Here is a 16,132-nt window from a genome sequence, read left to right as displayed (position 1 = left end):
CGAAGATCGCCGACCACGTGGCCGATCCCACGCTGGGATCGGGTCGGGTTTCACGAAACCCGACTTTGCCAAAAGTCGGCAACTTTTGAAAATGTTTGATCCGTTTCGCTCAACCCTAAGTGCAAGCTTTACAGGAAATTTAAAATAAGTCTCTAGATATAAAATGTGGATGGATAAAAACCTGGCATTTACATGACATACAGCATCTTTTCCTTAAGCAGCTTCTTTGCTTGAGAGATTTAGCTTTATTCAGTATCTTATATATTAGACAAAAAGACAAGTTTATGTCTAACTTATAATTGATGACAGCAATCTGCAGTGCCAGAACGGTATTTAGATGATACAGTATTTGCCTTATAAAATGTTTCTCAAAAGTTAGTTTATCCTTTATGCAAGGTTTAAAATTACATAGTGAGCAACTATTCGTTTTAATAAATGGACAAATGATCAAATCTATATAATAATTTAAAAAAGACAACTGTGAAAATACATCAATAATAAATACATGAATTAATGAATCAATCGGTTATAAAATTCTAATTCTCTGGTACAAGATTTTGCAATTGTTGATTAGCTAAAAAGACTAAAGAAGAGCCTGAATGCCATTCTTGAAAAATATTTAATAAAATATTGCTGGTTATGAGTATTCCATCCTGCTGGAGATAGGAAACTAGTCTGACAAGGTTGCATAGGTTTAAGGTTGAAAGTATATACGAGTCCATCATGTTCAACATATTTAATTTTATTTATCTTACTTATTTATATTTTGCCATCATATTTCACAGCACTTTACAGACCTCATCATCACTGTCCTCACTGAAGTACTCATTCTAAATTCCCTATCAGTATGTCTTTGGAGTGTGGAAAGAAACCAGAGTACCCGAAGGAAACCCAAACATACGGAGAACATACAAACTCTTTGCAGATATTATTCTTGGAGGGATTTTAGGATCTTTTGAAGAAAGATCTCTGTACTGTCCATTTCCATTCATATACACCATGTTCCAAATTATTATGCAAATGACATTTTTCTCGGATTTTCCTAAATGGTCTGTGCAAATGACAGTCAGTCTAATAAAAGTCATCACCCATTAGAGTATACATCGAATTTTATTGAAGAAACCTCCCAATGATTACAGTATAGTCTCCAAAATGAATAAAAACTCAAAATGCACTGTTCAAAATTATTAGGCGCAATAGAATTTCTAAACATTTGATATGTTTTAAAGAACTGAAAATGCTTATTTGTGGAATTTGCAGCATTAGGAGGTCACATTCACTGAACATAAAAGCTATTAACTCCAAAACATCCTAACAGGCCAAGTTACATGTTAACATAGGAACCCTTCTTTGATATCACCTTCACAATTCTTGCATCCATTGAACTTGTGAGATTTTGGAGAGTTTCTGCTTGTATTTCTTTGCATGAAGTCAGAATAGCCTCCCAGAGCTGCCTTCCACCCTCATAAATCTTTTGCTTGATGATACTCCAAAGGTTCTTTATAGGGTTGAGGTCAGGGGAAGATGGTCGCCACACCATGAGTTTATCTCCTTTTATGCTCTGTTGTGAATTTGGATTCTGGGCTCCCCCGGTGGCTACTGGTGGAATTGAACTGGTGTCTTCATCTTCTCTGTTCACCTGTTCCCATCAAGATGTGGGAGTCGCTATATAACCTTGCTGCTCTGTTAGTTTCTTGCCGGTCAACAATGTTATCAGAAGCCTCTCTGTGCTTGTTCCTGCTTCTAGACAACTACTAGATAAGTTGGACTCTTGTCCATGTTTGTTTTTGCATTTTTGTTCCAGTTCACAGCTGTAGTTTCGTTACTGTGTCTGGAAAGCTCTTGTGAACAGGAATTGCCACTCTGGTGTTATGAGTTAATGCCAGAGCTTTAAAGTAATTTCTGGATGGTGTTTTGATAGGGTTTTTAGCTGACCATGAAAGTGTCCTTTCTGTCTTCTGCTATGTAGTAAGTGGACCTCAAATTTGCTAAACCTATTTTCATACTACGTTTGTTATTTCATCTTTATTCACCGCCAATACATGTGGGGGGCCTCTGTCTCCTTTTGGGGTATTTCTCTAGAGGTGAGCTAGGACTAATATTTTCCTCTGCTAGTTTTATTTAGTCCTCCGGCTGGTGCTGGGCATCTAGAATCAACGTAGGCATGCTACCCGGCCACTGCTAGTTGTGCGTTAGGTTTAGTTCATGGTCAGCTCAGTTTCCATCTTCCAAGAGCTAGTTCCTATATATGCTGATGCTATGATCTCTTGCCATTGAGATCATGACAGTTTGACCGGCCCACTAAAGGGTTAAAATCCTTGGCTGAGAAAGGAGAGAAATAAGTAGTCTGCTGAAATTTTTTTTTTTTTTTTTTTCTCTCCTTTGAATGGCTCTGTGTTCACCTGTTTGCAATGGATCTTCAGAGTGTAACTGCAGGTTTGAATAATCTCGCCACGAAGGTACAAAATTTGCAAGATTTTGTTTGTCATGCACCTGTATCTGAGCCGAGAATTCCTTTGCCGGAATTTTTCTCGGGGAATAGATCTGGGTTTCAGAATTTTCGAAATAATTGCAAATTATTTTTGTCCCTGAAATCTCGCTCTGCCGGAGATCCTGCACAGCAGGTCAGGATTGTGATTTCCTTGCTCCGGGGCGACCCTCAAGACTGGGCTTTTTCATTGACACCAGGGGATCCTGCGTTGCTCAATGTGGATGCGTTTTTTCTGGCCTTGGGGTTGCTTTATGACGAACCTCATTTGGAGCTTCAGGCAGAAAAAACTTTGATGTCCCTATCTCAGGGGCAAGATGAAGCGGAAATTTACTGCCAAAGATTCCGTAAATGGTCTGTGCTTACTCAGTGGAATGAGTGCGCCCTGGCGGCGACTTTCAGAGAGGGTCTCTCTGATGCCATTAAGGATGTTATGGTGGGGTTCCCTGTGCCTGCGGGTCTGAATGAGTCCATGACAATGGCTATTCAGATCGATAGGCGTTTGCGGGAGCGCAAACCAGTGCACCATCTGGCGGTGTCCACTGAGAAATCGCCAGAGAGTATGCAGTGTGATAGAATTCTGTCCCGAAGCGAGCGGCAGAATTTTAGACGGAAAAATGGGTTGTGTTTCTATTGTGGTGATTCTACTCATGTTATATCAGCATGCTCTAAGCGCACTAAAAAGCTTGGTAAATCTGTTTCCATTTGCACCTTACCGTCTAAGTTTATTCTATCTGTGACCCTGATTTGCTCTTTGTCATCTATTACCACGGACGCCTATGTCGACTCTGGCGCCGCTTTGAGTCTTATGGATTGGTCCTTTGCCAAACGCTGTGGGTATGATTTAGAGCCTTTGGAGACTCCTATTCCTCTGAAGGGGATTGACTCCACCCCATTGGCTAATAATAAACCACAATACTGGACACAAGTAACTATGCGTATTAATCCGGATCACCAGGAGATTATTCGCTTTCTGGTGCTGTATAATCTACATGATGATTTGGTGCTAGGATTGCCTTGGCTGCAATCTCACAACCCAGTCCTCGACTGGAAAGCTATGTCTGTGTTGAGCTGGGGATGTAAGGGGGCTCATGGGGATGTACCTGTGGTTTCCATTTCATCATCTATTCCCTCTGAAATTCCTGAGTTCCTGTCTGACTATCGTGACGTCTTTGAAGAATCCAAGCTTGGTTCGTTACCTCCGCACCGAGAGTGCGATTGTGCCATAGATTTAATCCCGGGTAGTAAATACCCAAAGGGTCGTTTATTTAATCTGTCTGTGCCTGAACACGCTGCTATGCGTGAATATATAAAGGAGTCCTTGGAAAAGGGACATATTCGTCCATCGTCATCTCCCTTAGGAGCCGGTTTTTTCTTTGTGTCAAAAAAAGACGGCTCTTTGAGACCATGTATTGATTATCGGCTTTTGAATAAAATCACTGTTAAATATCAATACCCATTGCCGTTGCTGACTGATTTGTTTGCTCGCATAAAGGGGGCCAAGTGGTTCTCTAAGATTGACCTTCGTGGGGCGTATAATTTGGTGCGAATCAGGCAGGGGGATGAGTGGAAAACCGCATTTAATACGCCCGAGGGCCACTTTGAGTATTTAGTGATGCCTTTTGGTCTTTCAAATGCTCCGTCAGTTTTCCAGTCCTTTATGCATGATATTTTTCGCGATTATTTGGATAAATTTATGATTGTGTATCTGGATGATATTCTGATTTTTTCGGATGACTGGGACTCTCATGTCCAGCAAGTCAGGAGGGTTTTTCAGGTTTTGCGGTCTAATTCTTTGTGTGTGAAGGGTTCTAAGTGTGTTTTTGGGGTACAGAGGATTTCCTTTTTGGGATATATTTTTTCCCCCTCTTCCATTGAAATGGATCCTGTCAAGGTTCAAGCTATTTGTGATTGGACGCAGCCCTCTTCTCTTAAGAGTCTTCAGAAATTTTTGGGCTTTGCTAACTTTTATCGTCGATTTATTGCTGGTTTTTCGGATATTGCTAAGCCATTGACCGATTTGACTAAGAAGGGTGCTGATGTTGCTGATTGGTCCCCTGATGCTGTGGAGGCCTTTCGGGAGCTTAAGCGCCGTTTTTCCTCTGCCCCTGTGTTGCGTCAGCCTGATGTTGCTCTACCTTTTCAGGTTGAGGTCGACGCTTCTGAGATCGGAGCTGGGGCAGTGTTGTCGCAGAAAAGTTCTGATTGCTCCGTGATGAGGCCTTGTGCCTTCTTTTCCCGTAAATTTTCGCCCGCTGAGCGGAATTATGATGTTGGGAATCGGGAGCTTTTGGCCATGAAGTGGGCTTTTGAGGAGTGGCGCCATTGGCTTGAGGGGGCCAGACATCAGGTGGTGGTATTGACTGACCACAAAAATTTGGTTTATCTTGAGACCGCCAGGCGCCTGAATCCTAGACAGGCGCGCTGGTCATTATTTTTCTCTCGGTTTAATTTTGTGGTGTCATACCTACCGGGTTCTAAGAATGTTAAGGCGGATGCCCTTTCTAGGAGTTTTGAGCCTGACTCGCCTGGTAACTCTGAGCCCACAGGTATCCTTAAGGATGGAGTGGTATTGTCAGCCGTTTCTCCAGACCTGCGGCGGGCCTTGCAGGAGTTTCAGGCGGATAGACCTGATCGTTGCCCACCTGATAAACTGTTTGTTCCTGATGATTGGACCAGTAGAGTCATCTCTGAGGTTCATTCTTCTGCGTTGGCAGGTCATCCTGGCATTTTTGGTACCAGGGATTTGGTGGCAAGGTCCTTCTGGTGGCCTTCCCTGTCACGAGATGTGCGAGGCTTTGTGCAGTCTTGTGACGTTTGTGCTCGGGCCAAGCCTTGTTGTTCTCGGGCTAGTGGATTGTTGTTGCCCTTGCCTATTCCTAAGAGGCCTTGGACGCACATCTCGATGGATTTTATTTCAGATCTGCCTGTTTCTCAGAAGATGTCTGTCATCTGGGTGGTGTGTGACCGTTTCTCTAAGATGGTCCATTTGGTTCCTCTGCCCAAGTTGCCTTCTTCTTCCGAGTTGGTTCCTCTGTTTTTTCAAAATGTTGTTCGTTTGCATGGTATTCCTGAGAATATCGTTTCTGACAGAGGGACCCAATTCGTGTCTAGATTTTGGCGGGCATTCTGTGCTAGGATGGGCATAGATTTATCTTTTTCGTCCGCTTTCCATCCTCAGACGAATGGCCAGACTGAGCGGATTAATCAGACCCTGGAGACATATCTGAGGTGTTTTGTGTCTGCTGACCAGGATGATTGGGTTGCTTTTTTGCCATTGGCGGAGTTCGCTCTCAATAATCGGGCCAGCTCTGCCACTTTGGTGTCCCCGTTTTTCTGTAATTCGGGGTTTCATCCTCGATTTTCCTCTGGTCAGGTGGAATCTTCGGATTGTCCTGGAGTGGATGCTGTGGTGGAGAGATTGCATCAGATCTGGGGGCAGGTGGTGGACAATTTGAGGTTGTCCCAGGAGAAGACTCAGCTTTTTGCTAACCGCCGTCGTCGTGTTGGTCCTCGTCTTCGTGTTGGGGACTTGGTGTGGTTGTCTTCTCGTTTTGTCCCTATGAGGGTCTCTTCTCCTAAGTTTAAGCCTCGGTTCATCGGCCCGTATAAGATATTGGAGATTCTTAACCCTGTTTCCTTCCGTTTGGACCTTCCTGCATCCTTTTCTATTCATAACGTTTTTCATCGGTCATTATTGCGCAGGTATGAGGTACCAGTTGTGCCTTCCGTTGAGCCTCCTGCTCCGGTGTTGGTTGAGGGTGAGTTGGAGTACGTTGTGGAGAAAATCTTAGATTCTCGTGTTTCCAGACGGAGACTCCAGTATCTGGTCAAGTGGAAGGGATACGGCCAGGAGGATAATTCTTGGGTGAATGCATCTGATGTTCATGCCTCTGATCTGGTTCGTGCCTTTCATAGAGCCCATCCTGATCGCCCTGGTGGTTCTGGTGAGGGTTCGGTGCCCCCTCCTTGAGGGGGGGGTACTGTTGTGAATTTGGATTCTGGGCTCCCCCGGTGGCTACTGGTGGAATTGAACTGGTGTCTTCATCTTCTCTGTTCACCTGTTCCCATCAAGATGTGGGAGTCGCTATATAACCTTGCTGCTCTGTTAGTTTCTTGCCGGTCAACAATGTTATCAGAAGCCTCTCTGTGCTTGTTCCTGCTTCTAGACAACTACTAGATAAGTTGGACTCTTGTCCATGTTTGTTTTTGCATTTTTGTTCCAGTTCACAGCTGTAGTTTCGTTACTGTGTCTGGAAAGCTCTTGTGAACAGGAATTGCCACTCTGGTGTTATGAGTTAATGCCAGAGTTTTAAAGTAATTTCTGGATGGTGTTTTGATAGGGTTTTTAGCTGACCATGAAAGTGTCCTTTCTGTCTTCTGCTATGTAGTAAGTGGACCTCAAATTTGCTAAACCTATTTTCATACTACGTTTGTTATTTCATCTTTATTCACCGCCAATACATGTGGGGGGCCTCTGTCTCCTTTCGGGGTATTTCTCTAGAGGTGAGCTAGGACTAATATTTTCCTCTGCTAGTTTTATTTAGTCCTCCGGCTGGTGCTGGGCATCTAGAATCAACGTAGGCATGCTACCCGGCCACTGCTAGTTGTGCGTTAGGTTTAGTTCATGGTCAGCTCAGTTTCCATCTTCCAAGAGCTAGTTCCTATATATGCTGATGCTATGATCTCTTGCCATTGAGATCATGACAATGCTCATAGCAGCCAATGACTCAGAGGTATTCTTTGCAGCATGAGATGGTGTATTGTCATACATGAAGATGATTTTGCTCCTGAAGGCATGTTTCTGCTTTTTAGACCAATGAAGAAAGTTGTCAGTCAGAAACTCTATTTACTTTGCAGAGGTCATTTTCACACCTTCAGGAACCTTAAAGGGTCCTACCAGCTGTTTCCCCATGATTCCGACCCAAAACATGACTCCTCCACCTCCTTGCTGATGTCACAGCCTTGTTGGGACATGGTGGCCATCCACCAATCATCCACTACTCCATCCATCTGGACCATCCAGGGTTGCTCGACACTCATCAGTAAACAAGACTGTTTGAAAATTAGTCTTCATGTATGTCTGGGCCCACTGCAACCATTTCTGCTTGTGAACACTGTTTAGGAGTGGCCGAATAGTAGGTTTATGCACCACAGCAAGCCTTTTAAGGATCCTACACCTTGAGGTTCAAGGGACTTCAGAGGCACCAGCAGCTTCAAATAACTGTTAGCTGCTTTGTAATGGTATTTTGGCAGCTGCTCTCTTAATCCAATGAATTTGTCTGTCAGAAGCCTTCCTCATTATGCTTTTATCTGCATTAACTCTGTCTGTGCTCTGTTTCAGTCACAAATCTCTTCATAGTATGATGATCACTCTTAATTTTTCGTGAAATATCTAATTTTTTCATACCTTGTCCAAGGCATTGCACTATTTAACGCTTTTCAGCAGCAGAGAGATCCTTTTTATTTCCCATATTGCTTGAAACCTGTGGCCTGTTTAATAATGTGGAACATCATTTTTAAGTAGTTTTCCCTTAGTTAGAATCACCTGGAAAACTAATTATCACATGTGTTTAAGATTGATTTCAGTGATCCATTGAGCCCTGAGACACAATACCATCCACGAGTTTATTTGAAAAACAAAGCAATTAAATCTTTATGACACTTAAATCCAATTTGCGTAATAATTTTGAACACAGTGTACATTACCGTTTAAAAGTTTAGGGTCACTTAGAAATGTCGCTATTTTTGAAAGAAAAGCACAGTTTTTTCCAATGAAGCTAACATTACATGATTCAGAAATACACCCTATACATTGTTAATGTGGTAAATGACTATTCTAGCTGCAAACGTCTGGTTTGTAATGCAATATCTTCATAGGTGTATAGAGGCCCATTTCCAACAACCATCACTCCAGTGTTCTTATGGTACTTTATGTTTGATAACTGAGTTAAAAGGCTAATAGATGGTTAGAATACCTTTGAAAACCCTTGTGCAAGTATGTTAGCACATCTGAAAACAGTTTGGCTGATTAGAGAAGCTATAACCTGACCTTCCTTTGAGCTAGTTGAGAATCTGGAGCATTACATTTGTTGGTTCCATTAAACTCTCAAAATGGCCAGAAAAAAAATAACTTTTATGTGAAACTCGACAGTATATTCTTGTTATTAGAAATGAAGGCTATTGCATGAGAAAAATTGCCAAGAAACTGAAGATTTCCTACAAAGGTGTGTACTACTTCCTTCAGAGGAGAGCACAAACAGGCTCTAACCAGAGTAGAAAGAGAAGTGGTAGGCCCCGCTGCACAACTGAGCAACAAGACAAGTACATTAGAGTCTGTAGTTTGAGAAATCGACACCCCACAGGTTCTCAACTGGCAACTGGAGCATTCTTCGGCAAAAGCAAAGTTTGAAGGAGAAAATTATTATTTCAAATAAAAATCTTTTTTTTCGAACCTTGTCAATGTCTGGACTAGATTTTAAATTCATTTGGCAACTCATTTGATTAATAAAAGTATGAGTTTTCATGGAAAACACAACATTGCCTGGGTGACCCCAAATTTGGAACGGTAGTGTATCTGTACATTGTAATTAGGTCACCCCTAAGCCATTGATTTTCTAAACTGAATAAATCTAAATTTGATAGCCTGTTTTGGTATTACTATTCAACTATTCCCTTAATAACTTTGTTCACTGTTCTCTGCATCCATTCTGGTTCAACTATGTCCTTCTCATTCACTGGAGCCCAAAATTCTAAACAATATTCTCAAACTAGTGAATTTTGTAATGGCAAAACTATGATTTTATAATGACCTCTTTTCATGAATACAATAATTTTGTACATATGTACAAATGTACATATTTTGTACATATGATTTGGATCCTAAAAGGCCCCCGTTATGTAAAAGTGTAGATCTTTTACATCACGCATTCTAGGGTTAACTGAATTAAACTTGTTTTCTACTAGTCCCATTGTTCTTTTTTATATACCAACTTTTTATGTGGTACAATGTTGAATGCTTTGGAAAAGTCCAGATAAATGACATACATGGCCTTACCCTGGTACGGCCTGAAACTTACCTCCTCAGAAGCTGATCAGATTGATTTGAAATGACTGATCCCTTATAAATCCATGTTTATGCCATGTTGTGAAGTTATTTTTATTGAAATCTCTAGAAAGCCCTCAAAACTGTTGCTAACAGGAAACTAACACATTACACTTACAGGCGTATACTTTACAGGTAGAGTTTTTGACCCATTTTTCAATATTTGCACTACATTTGATATGTGACAATCTAGTGGGTATCAATCCTGTTATTATGGAATTCTTGAATATTATAAATAATAGTCTGCCCATCATATGTTACCTAATATTTTCAGTACTTTGATGTGTGTCATGCAGGTGTTCTAATTTGTCTATTTTAGTGTTTTAGAGATGGCCCATACTTCCTGCTGGTGACATATTATGGATAATTTGTGGTAACCCATATCATGTCACGTATCATTGGATTGTCTTGTGTAAATACTGTAGACATGAAGACAATAATTTAAAAAAGGCTGTATTTTGGTCCTGATAGAAACATAATGTAACTATGTTTTTGTTGTTAATGAAGCTTATGTGTGCAGCTAAATTTGCAAAATTATGACATATACAGGATAGATTATTTAAAATTAAATGCCACTCAGGTATGATTTAGAAAAAAAACACTTATATTCTCAATTATACAATAATAATCCATCCTTTCAATACTGACCAATAAATATGTCAAATCATATTGGTGTCTTTTTGATGTCTTGAATTTCAAGAAAAATAAGCATAAAAGAATTCATGTTCTAAGACTCACCATCCTCCTACCATTGCATATTATTATTATTATTATTGGAAAATGAAAAATGGAAATGCATATAGATCAACTGCATTATAATTCATGGAAGGAAAAGGATAGACATGAAATGTTCTTTTTCTATTAGATTGTGGCATACAAAATTCAAGGTCTTTGATTTGTTTAGATATTTTTCATTTTATGCTACGTTAATACTAATTCATATGATAAATAATCATCCAAACATTCCAAGCTATTAAAGGATGCAAATTAAAGAAACTCATTTCAATTTGTGCCTTCAAAAATGTTAATGGCACAAGATAAACATACAGGCTTAATAGTGTTCTCTCCAATTAAGCTATTTATAGACTTATTTCTGACTATGATGTGACAGTAAAAAGAAATAGATGTATTTGTATCAGTTTTAAGTGACACAATATATTATACTATACTAAACAATATATTTAAGGACTTTGCTGCCACTTTACAAACACTGATCCTTATTAAAAAAAACATTCTGCAAAAACAGCTGTGACATTTGCAGATAGATCAGAAATGGATATATATGGTAGGCTGTATAAAATGAATATGTTTAGATTTATTTATTTTTACAGGACACAAAGTAATTCAAGGGTATTGGTAAAAATACATTTCAATGAAAGTTACAAATGCTTTACAAAATTTCTGGGGCTAACCATAAGATCAATAACAATAACAATTTTGTCTTCTGTGACAATTTGGTCAGTGTACAGACAAAAGAAGAGGGAGCCTAGGACTGAACCTTGAAGAACCCTAAAAGAAAAGAGGAATAGGAAAAGAATAGCCACCAAATTATAAAGGAGCAGTCTGAAAGCAGGCAGAGAACCAATAGAGAGCTTTATTTGAAGCTGAGAGAGTGGCGAATAGTCAGGAGGGGATGGTGATCCACAGAGTCAAATGTAGTAAAGCAATCCACGAGAGTCAACAGGGAGTAGTTAACATTATATTTAGCTGTTAGGGTAAATGGTAGATCATTAGAGACATTAGTAAAAGCAGGTTCAGTAAAATTTAAAGAGCAGAAACTGGTTTGTAAAGCGTCAAGAAGAGAGTATTCTGAAAGATGTCGGATTAGACAGGAGTGGCTAAAATGTTTCAGGAGTAGTTTAGAGATGAACGAGAAGTTGGAAATTGGTCTGTAGTTAGCAGATGTTTTTAAGTCAAATTTTATCATTGCATGTTTGTATGAGGAGGGATAGATGCGAGAAGAAAGAGATACGTTAAATAAGTGGAAGTGACAGCCGGGGATAGGGACTGAAGAAGATGTGAGGAAATAGGGACATTGGTGTTGGTTAAAGGGCAAGAAGAAGCAAGGAGACTGGTAACTTCTTCTGTGACAGGTTGAAAAACTGGAAAGTGATGGAGAGGTGTGTGAGGAAAGGGGGTTCAAGCAATGCTGAAGAGAATGAGTCTGCAGCATGTGTAAGAGCTGCTGTAGTCTGTATCAGGTTTTTTTATACCCAGTAAATGCTGCTTGATCCAGTGCACTTTCCAGTTTCTTATTATAATGTGACAATGCTCAGTCTGGACAGGGTAGGGAGGAGATTGGAACTGTTATAAGTTTCTGGATATTGATGACACATAGATTGCTGTATGTGTAGTATGTAGGAGTGTACTGAGTGGGGCAAGAGTTCTTGAAAGATATAGAAAGAAAATTGTGGCCAGAGGGCAAAGGCATCGAGTGAGCAACATAGCAAAAAAAATCAAGTACAGTGGATTCCCATTTTTCTGCGTGAGAAGCTGTAAAAGGCAAGGAGTTTAGAGAAAGAAGACGAGTAGCAGATTCAAAGATGAATTATCAATGGGGATGTTAAAGTAGCCAATGATGAGGGTCAGAATGTTACAGAATAGGAAGTGTGGAAGTTAGATTGCAAAGTCATCCAGTGACTGGTTGGGTTTGCCTGGAGGGCAATGCACACTTGCCAATTGCATGGAGATGAGTTTGATGAGTCTAACAGTATGGACTTTAAAAGAGAGGGACATAAGCAAGGACACTGGGGGTATGATGTAGAAAGCACATTGTAATGAAAGGAGCAGAGCAACACCTTCACTTTGATTATTCTAAGGTCCAGAGGAATATGAAAACTATAGCTCACTGTATAATAGAGTAGAAGCCCTGAGCACACAGCCTTATCAGGTGAGCATGATATTCTCATCCACACTGTCAATCCAGTTCTGATTTTGTGTGCATGAGGAATAACTTCATAACACAATTATAAAACTTATATACTGCATATTTCATCATTTTATCTTTCTGCCGGTAACATTTCTAATTTTCAGTTGTTTCAGAGATGCTCCATGGAGATTAGCTGCTAAGATGTTTCCCATACACTTCACAAAAAATGAGGCCCTACTTAAATTATACCAATATACTGCAGGATGTATGCAGGTTCTAGTGAGATAAAATAGAACTCGCACTGGGGTGACAAATTGATGGCAGCACAGATAGCATATATTAATAAACAATAGGATAATAGCACCTTAGCACATGTTGACAAACAACCATATTTTTAGGTCAGGTGGATTGCTGAGCACTAAGTAAATGCACCTCGCAATACCAAGGATGCAGAGAGGCTCCGGTGAGAAAAGGCAAACGTAGTATAGATTAAAAATATTTATGAGCAACTGCTAACTTTTAATGTGCAGATCTATCTGCAGAGTTTCAAGTAAATTTTAATATTTTGAGAATCGATTTGCAGTTCACAAAACAAAAGAAAATTGGCTGACACAATTTCCCATACTGCTGAAGCATCAGAGAGTGGGTTAATGTCATTTTGCATTGTCGTATGGGGCTCCCCATAATGCCCTGCAACGATAACATATTACAGATCATCCTACCTTGTGCAGTTGTAGTCAGTACCTGGGCATCAAAAATAAGCAGTTCTCAGAGGAGCAAAGTTTGTATGGCTCAGTTATATCAATCTCCAGAGTCACTGGGCAATCCCCTCTCTCCTGTAGAGTTTAAGATGTTATGGTCAGCAGATTCCTCTCTCTCTCACACTCTCTTGTGTAGAGTGTAAGCTGTTATGACCAGCAGAGGCCACTTTCTCTCTCTTGCCTGTAGAGTGTAAGCTGTTATAGACATGCGGTCTTCTTCTCATGCTACATAAGATCAACGGGGTCCTCATTCTCTTCTGTAGAGTATAAGATCTTATGGTCAGCAAGGTTCAGAGTGTAAGCTCTCCCCAATTGAATTTCCTGAACAATTACAACCTTTGCAGTATTGAGATTCATGCTAATTTGAGCTAATTTGCATCTAATCAAAGTTTTGGTGAAAATTCATCAAAGTCAGTGAATTGAAATGTTAAAGATATGCTCACCTCTACTACTCAACATTTATAGCCCATGTGTAGGGTGGTTGGGTAATATTATAAATGCATGCAGGTTTTATAAGGTTCTAGTCCCATAGATACAGTGGACAGCATCTTATGTGCCAAGATGGCTTTCGGCCTATTTGTCAGGCAGATATAATGAAATAAAGCAGGTTGCTTCTCAGTCACAGCTACATAAGACACAGTGACATTCCTGTTCTTTGGTCTCAATATAGGACATGATCAGGGTCTCATCATAGTTACATAGTTATATAGGTTGAATAAAGACCTAGGTCCACAAGTTCAACCTTTCTCTACCAACTATATATTTTATCACTAATCTACCTGGAACCCACAATGTGATGTGTATCAAGGAAATCGTCCAGCCCTTTTTTAAAAGCTGTTATAGTGTCTGTGTGGTAGGGTATTCCACAGTCTGACTGCTCTAATTGTAAAGAACCCTTTCCTGTTTAATTGTCGGAATTGCCTTTCTTCCATCTGTAATGAATGCCCCCTGGTCCTCAGTTCAATATGTGAACATTAAACAGTAGTACTGAGGTCTGTAGCTGTACATCCAGCCCGGAGATCAAAGAAAAAAAACTTATCTATAAAGTAGTAACAACATCTGTGTTTATTTTTCAGTCTACTTTTCCTTCCTACTCTCCCTCTGACAAACTTCCAGACAAACTGAAAACAGATCCCCTAGTTAATGAGCAATCTGTCTTATCTTGAGCAAGTGTAATTTTTGCTGTGTTTCTGAGTGAATAATGTCTTCAGGACTCGGCAGACGAAGGGAGATGTTTCTTGTCCATGAAGAAACAAGCATAATTTGGTGGAAAAAAATATTACATTTCTTGTGCTATTGTTCTATAAACAATTTATTGGAACAGCACTACTTTACTGTTGTTAATTCCAGGCTGTATTTGACTTATTTGCTTAAACTAAGTCCAGTATTATTTTCATGTTTTCAGATGAAAGAGAAGATGTTCAAAGGAAAACATTCACGAAATGGATAAATGCTCAGTTTGCAAAGGTAAGTAGTACTTTCATATCTACATTTTTACTGTAAACATGGTTGATCACTTTATAAGAAGATATACTGTATAACAATGACTATATAGTTTAACATATTTTTGATTCATCAAACCCCTTTGCAGCATGGACAATCTCCACTTTTTTGTTTCTGTTTTTTCCTCCCCTTGTCATAAAAGCCATGACTTTTAAATTTTTCTGTCCACGTAAACATCTGAGGACATTTTTTGCAAGAAAAGTTTAACTTTTTGGTGACTCAATTCACTTTATCCCATCGTGTACAGGAAAGCAATGAAAGAACTCCAATTGTGGTGAACTTGTGGAAAAAATGAAATTCTAACACATTATTGTTGTAGTGAAAAAAATCTGAAATAAAAAAAAAAACTTTTTTTACTGTGTCAACATTTTTTGAGACTCACAACACTTTCATTTCTTGGTCGATAGAGCTGCGTGCGGACTTATTTTTTTACGAGGCAGGACAATATTTTTATCGATACCATTTTGGGATAAGTATGATATTTTGATAGTTTTATGACTTTTTTGTGGTACTGTAGAGACCAAAAACACACAATTTTGTAATTTTGTGTATTTGTCTGTTTATGGTGTTTTCAAATTGGGTTAATTATTTAAATATTTTAGACCACACCATTGTGGATGCAGCTATACTATTTTTGTGTATTTTTGTATTATTTTTAATGGGGAAAAGGCAGGTGACTTTTGGAAAAACTTTTTTATGGTCAGCAAGGTTTTAATTTTCAATGAATTTATTAGTTCCTTTAGGGGACTTGATCACTTGTATTGTACACAGCAATTCCACAGTACTGCTACATATACTAACAAGCATAGCCTCCTTTAAAGTCCAGGAACAGGCTGGATTTCAAAAGGAGCTCTGTAATGACAGGCATATACTTCTTCTGCAGACACCCAGCTATTATAACAACCCATCGGTGCTCTGCAATCACCCCACGAGCATTAATGGGCGCATAGAATGACACGCCCCATGCCAATATGCTGGTCATGCCACTATCAGAGTTTGATAGCAGCATTTAACAGGTAAACGGTTAAATACAGCTGCTGTTAGAGGCAAATCCTGCCAGGCATGGGGCAAGCTCACTCCGTGAGTCCACTCCATAGATCTACTACCAACTTGTGCTGTACACAGAGGCGTAGCTAGGGGTTCAGCTCAGGGGGGGCGAAACTTCTCAGTGGGCCCCTAACCCCTGATTACAACTATAGCGGTGCACTCTAATCGTGGGTGTAGCAGAACGTCAGCAGATGATCCTGCTGTAGGTAAAAAAACATCTCCACAAAGGCCAACACTGATATTACCGCCATACAGTGACCATATAGTGGTGGATACCAGTCGTACAAAGCATACAAGTGATTACAGTACACTTATAGATGCTGACTTACCGCTGACGTTCTTTCTGATGGAATCGTTCA

At 39.9% G+C, this 16,132-nt stretch overlaps 1 protein-coding gene across 3 annotated transcripts in view; it reads left to right on the top strand.

Annotated features, from left to right (window-relative positions):
- Positions 1–16,132, top strand: part of DMD (dystrophin) — a 3,762,639-nt gene that overhangs the window by 379,285 nt on the left and 3,367,222 nt on the right. For all 3 annotated transcript variants that reach the window (XM_077296691.1, XM_077296689.1, XM_077296690.1), the window contains exon 2: positions 14,629–14,690. In XM_077296691.1, coding sequence (XP_077152806.1) covers positions 14,629–14,690 — 62 coding nt within the window. The remainder of the gene's footprint in view (positions 1–14,628; positions 14,691–16,132) is intronic.

This window comes from Ranitomeya variabilis, chromosome 3, assembly GCF_051348905.1.
Source record: "Ranitomeya variabilis isolate aRanVar5 chromosome 3, aRanVar5.hap1, whole genome shotgun sequence".
NCBI lineage: Eukaryota > Metazoa > Chordata > Amphibia > Anura > Dendrobatidae > Ranitomeya > Ranitomeya variabilis.
This window is presented reverse-complemented; position numbering and strand designations above follow the sequence as displayed.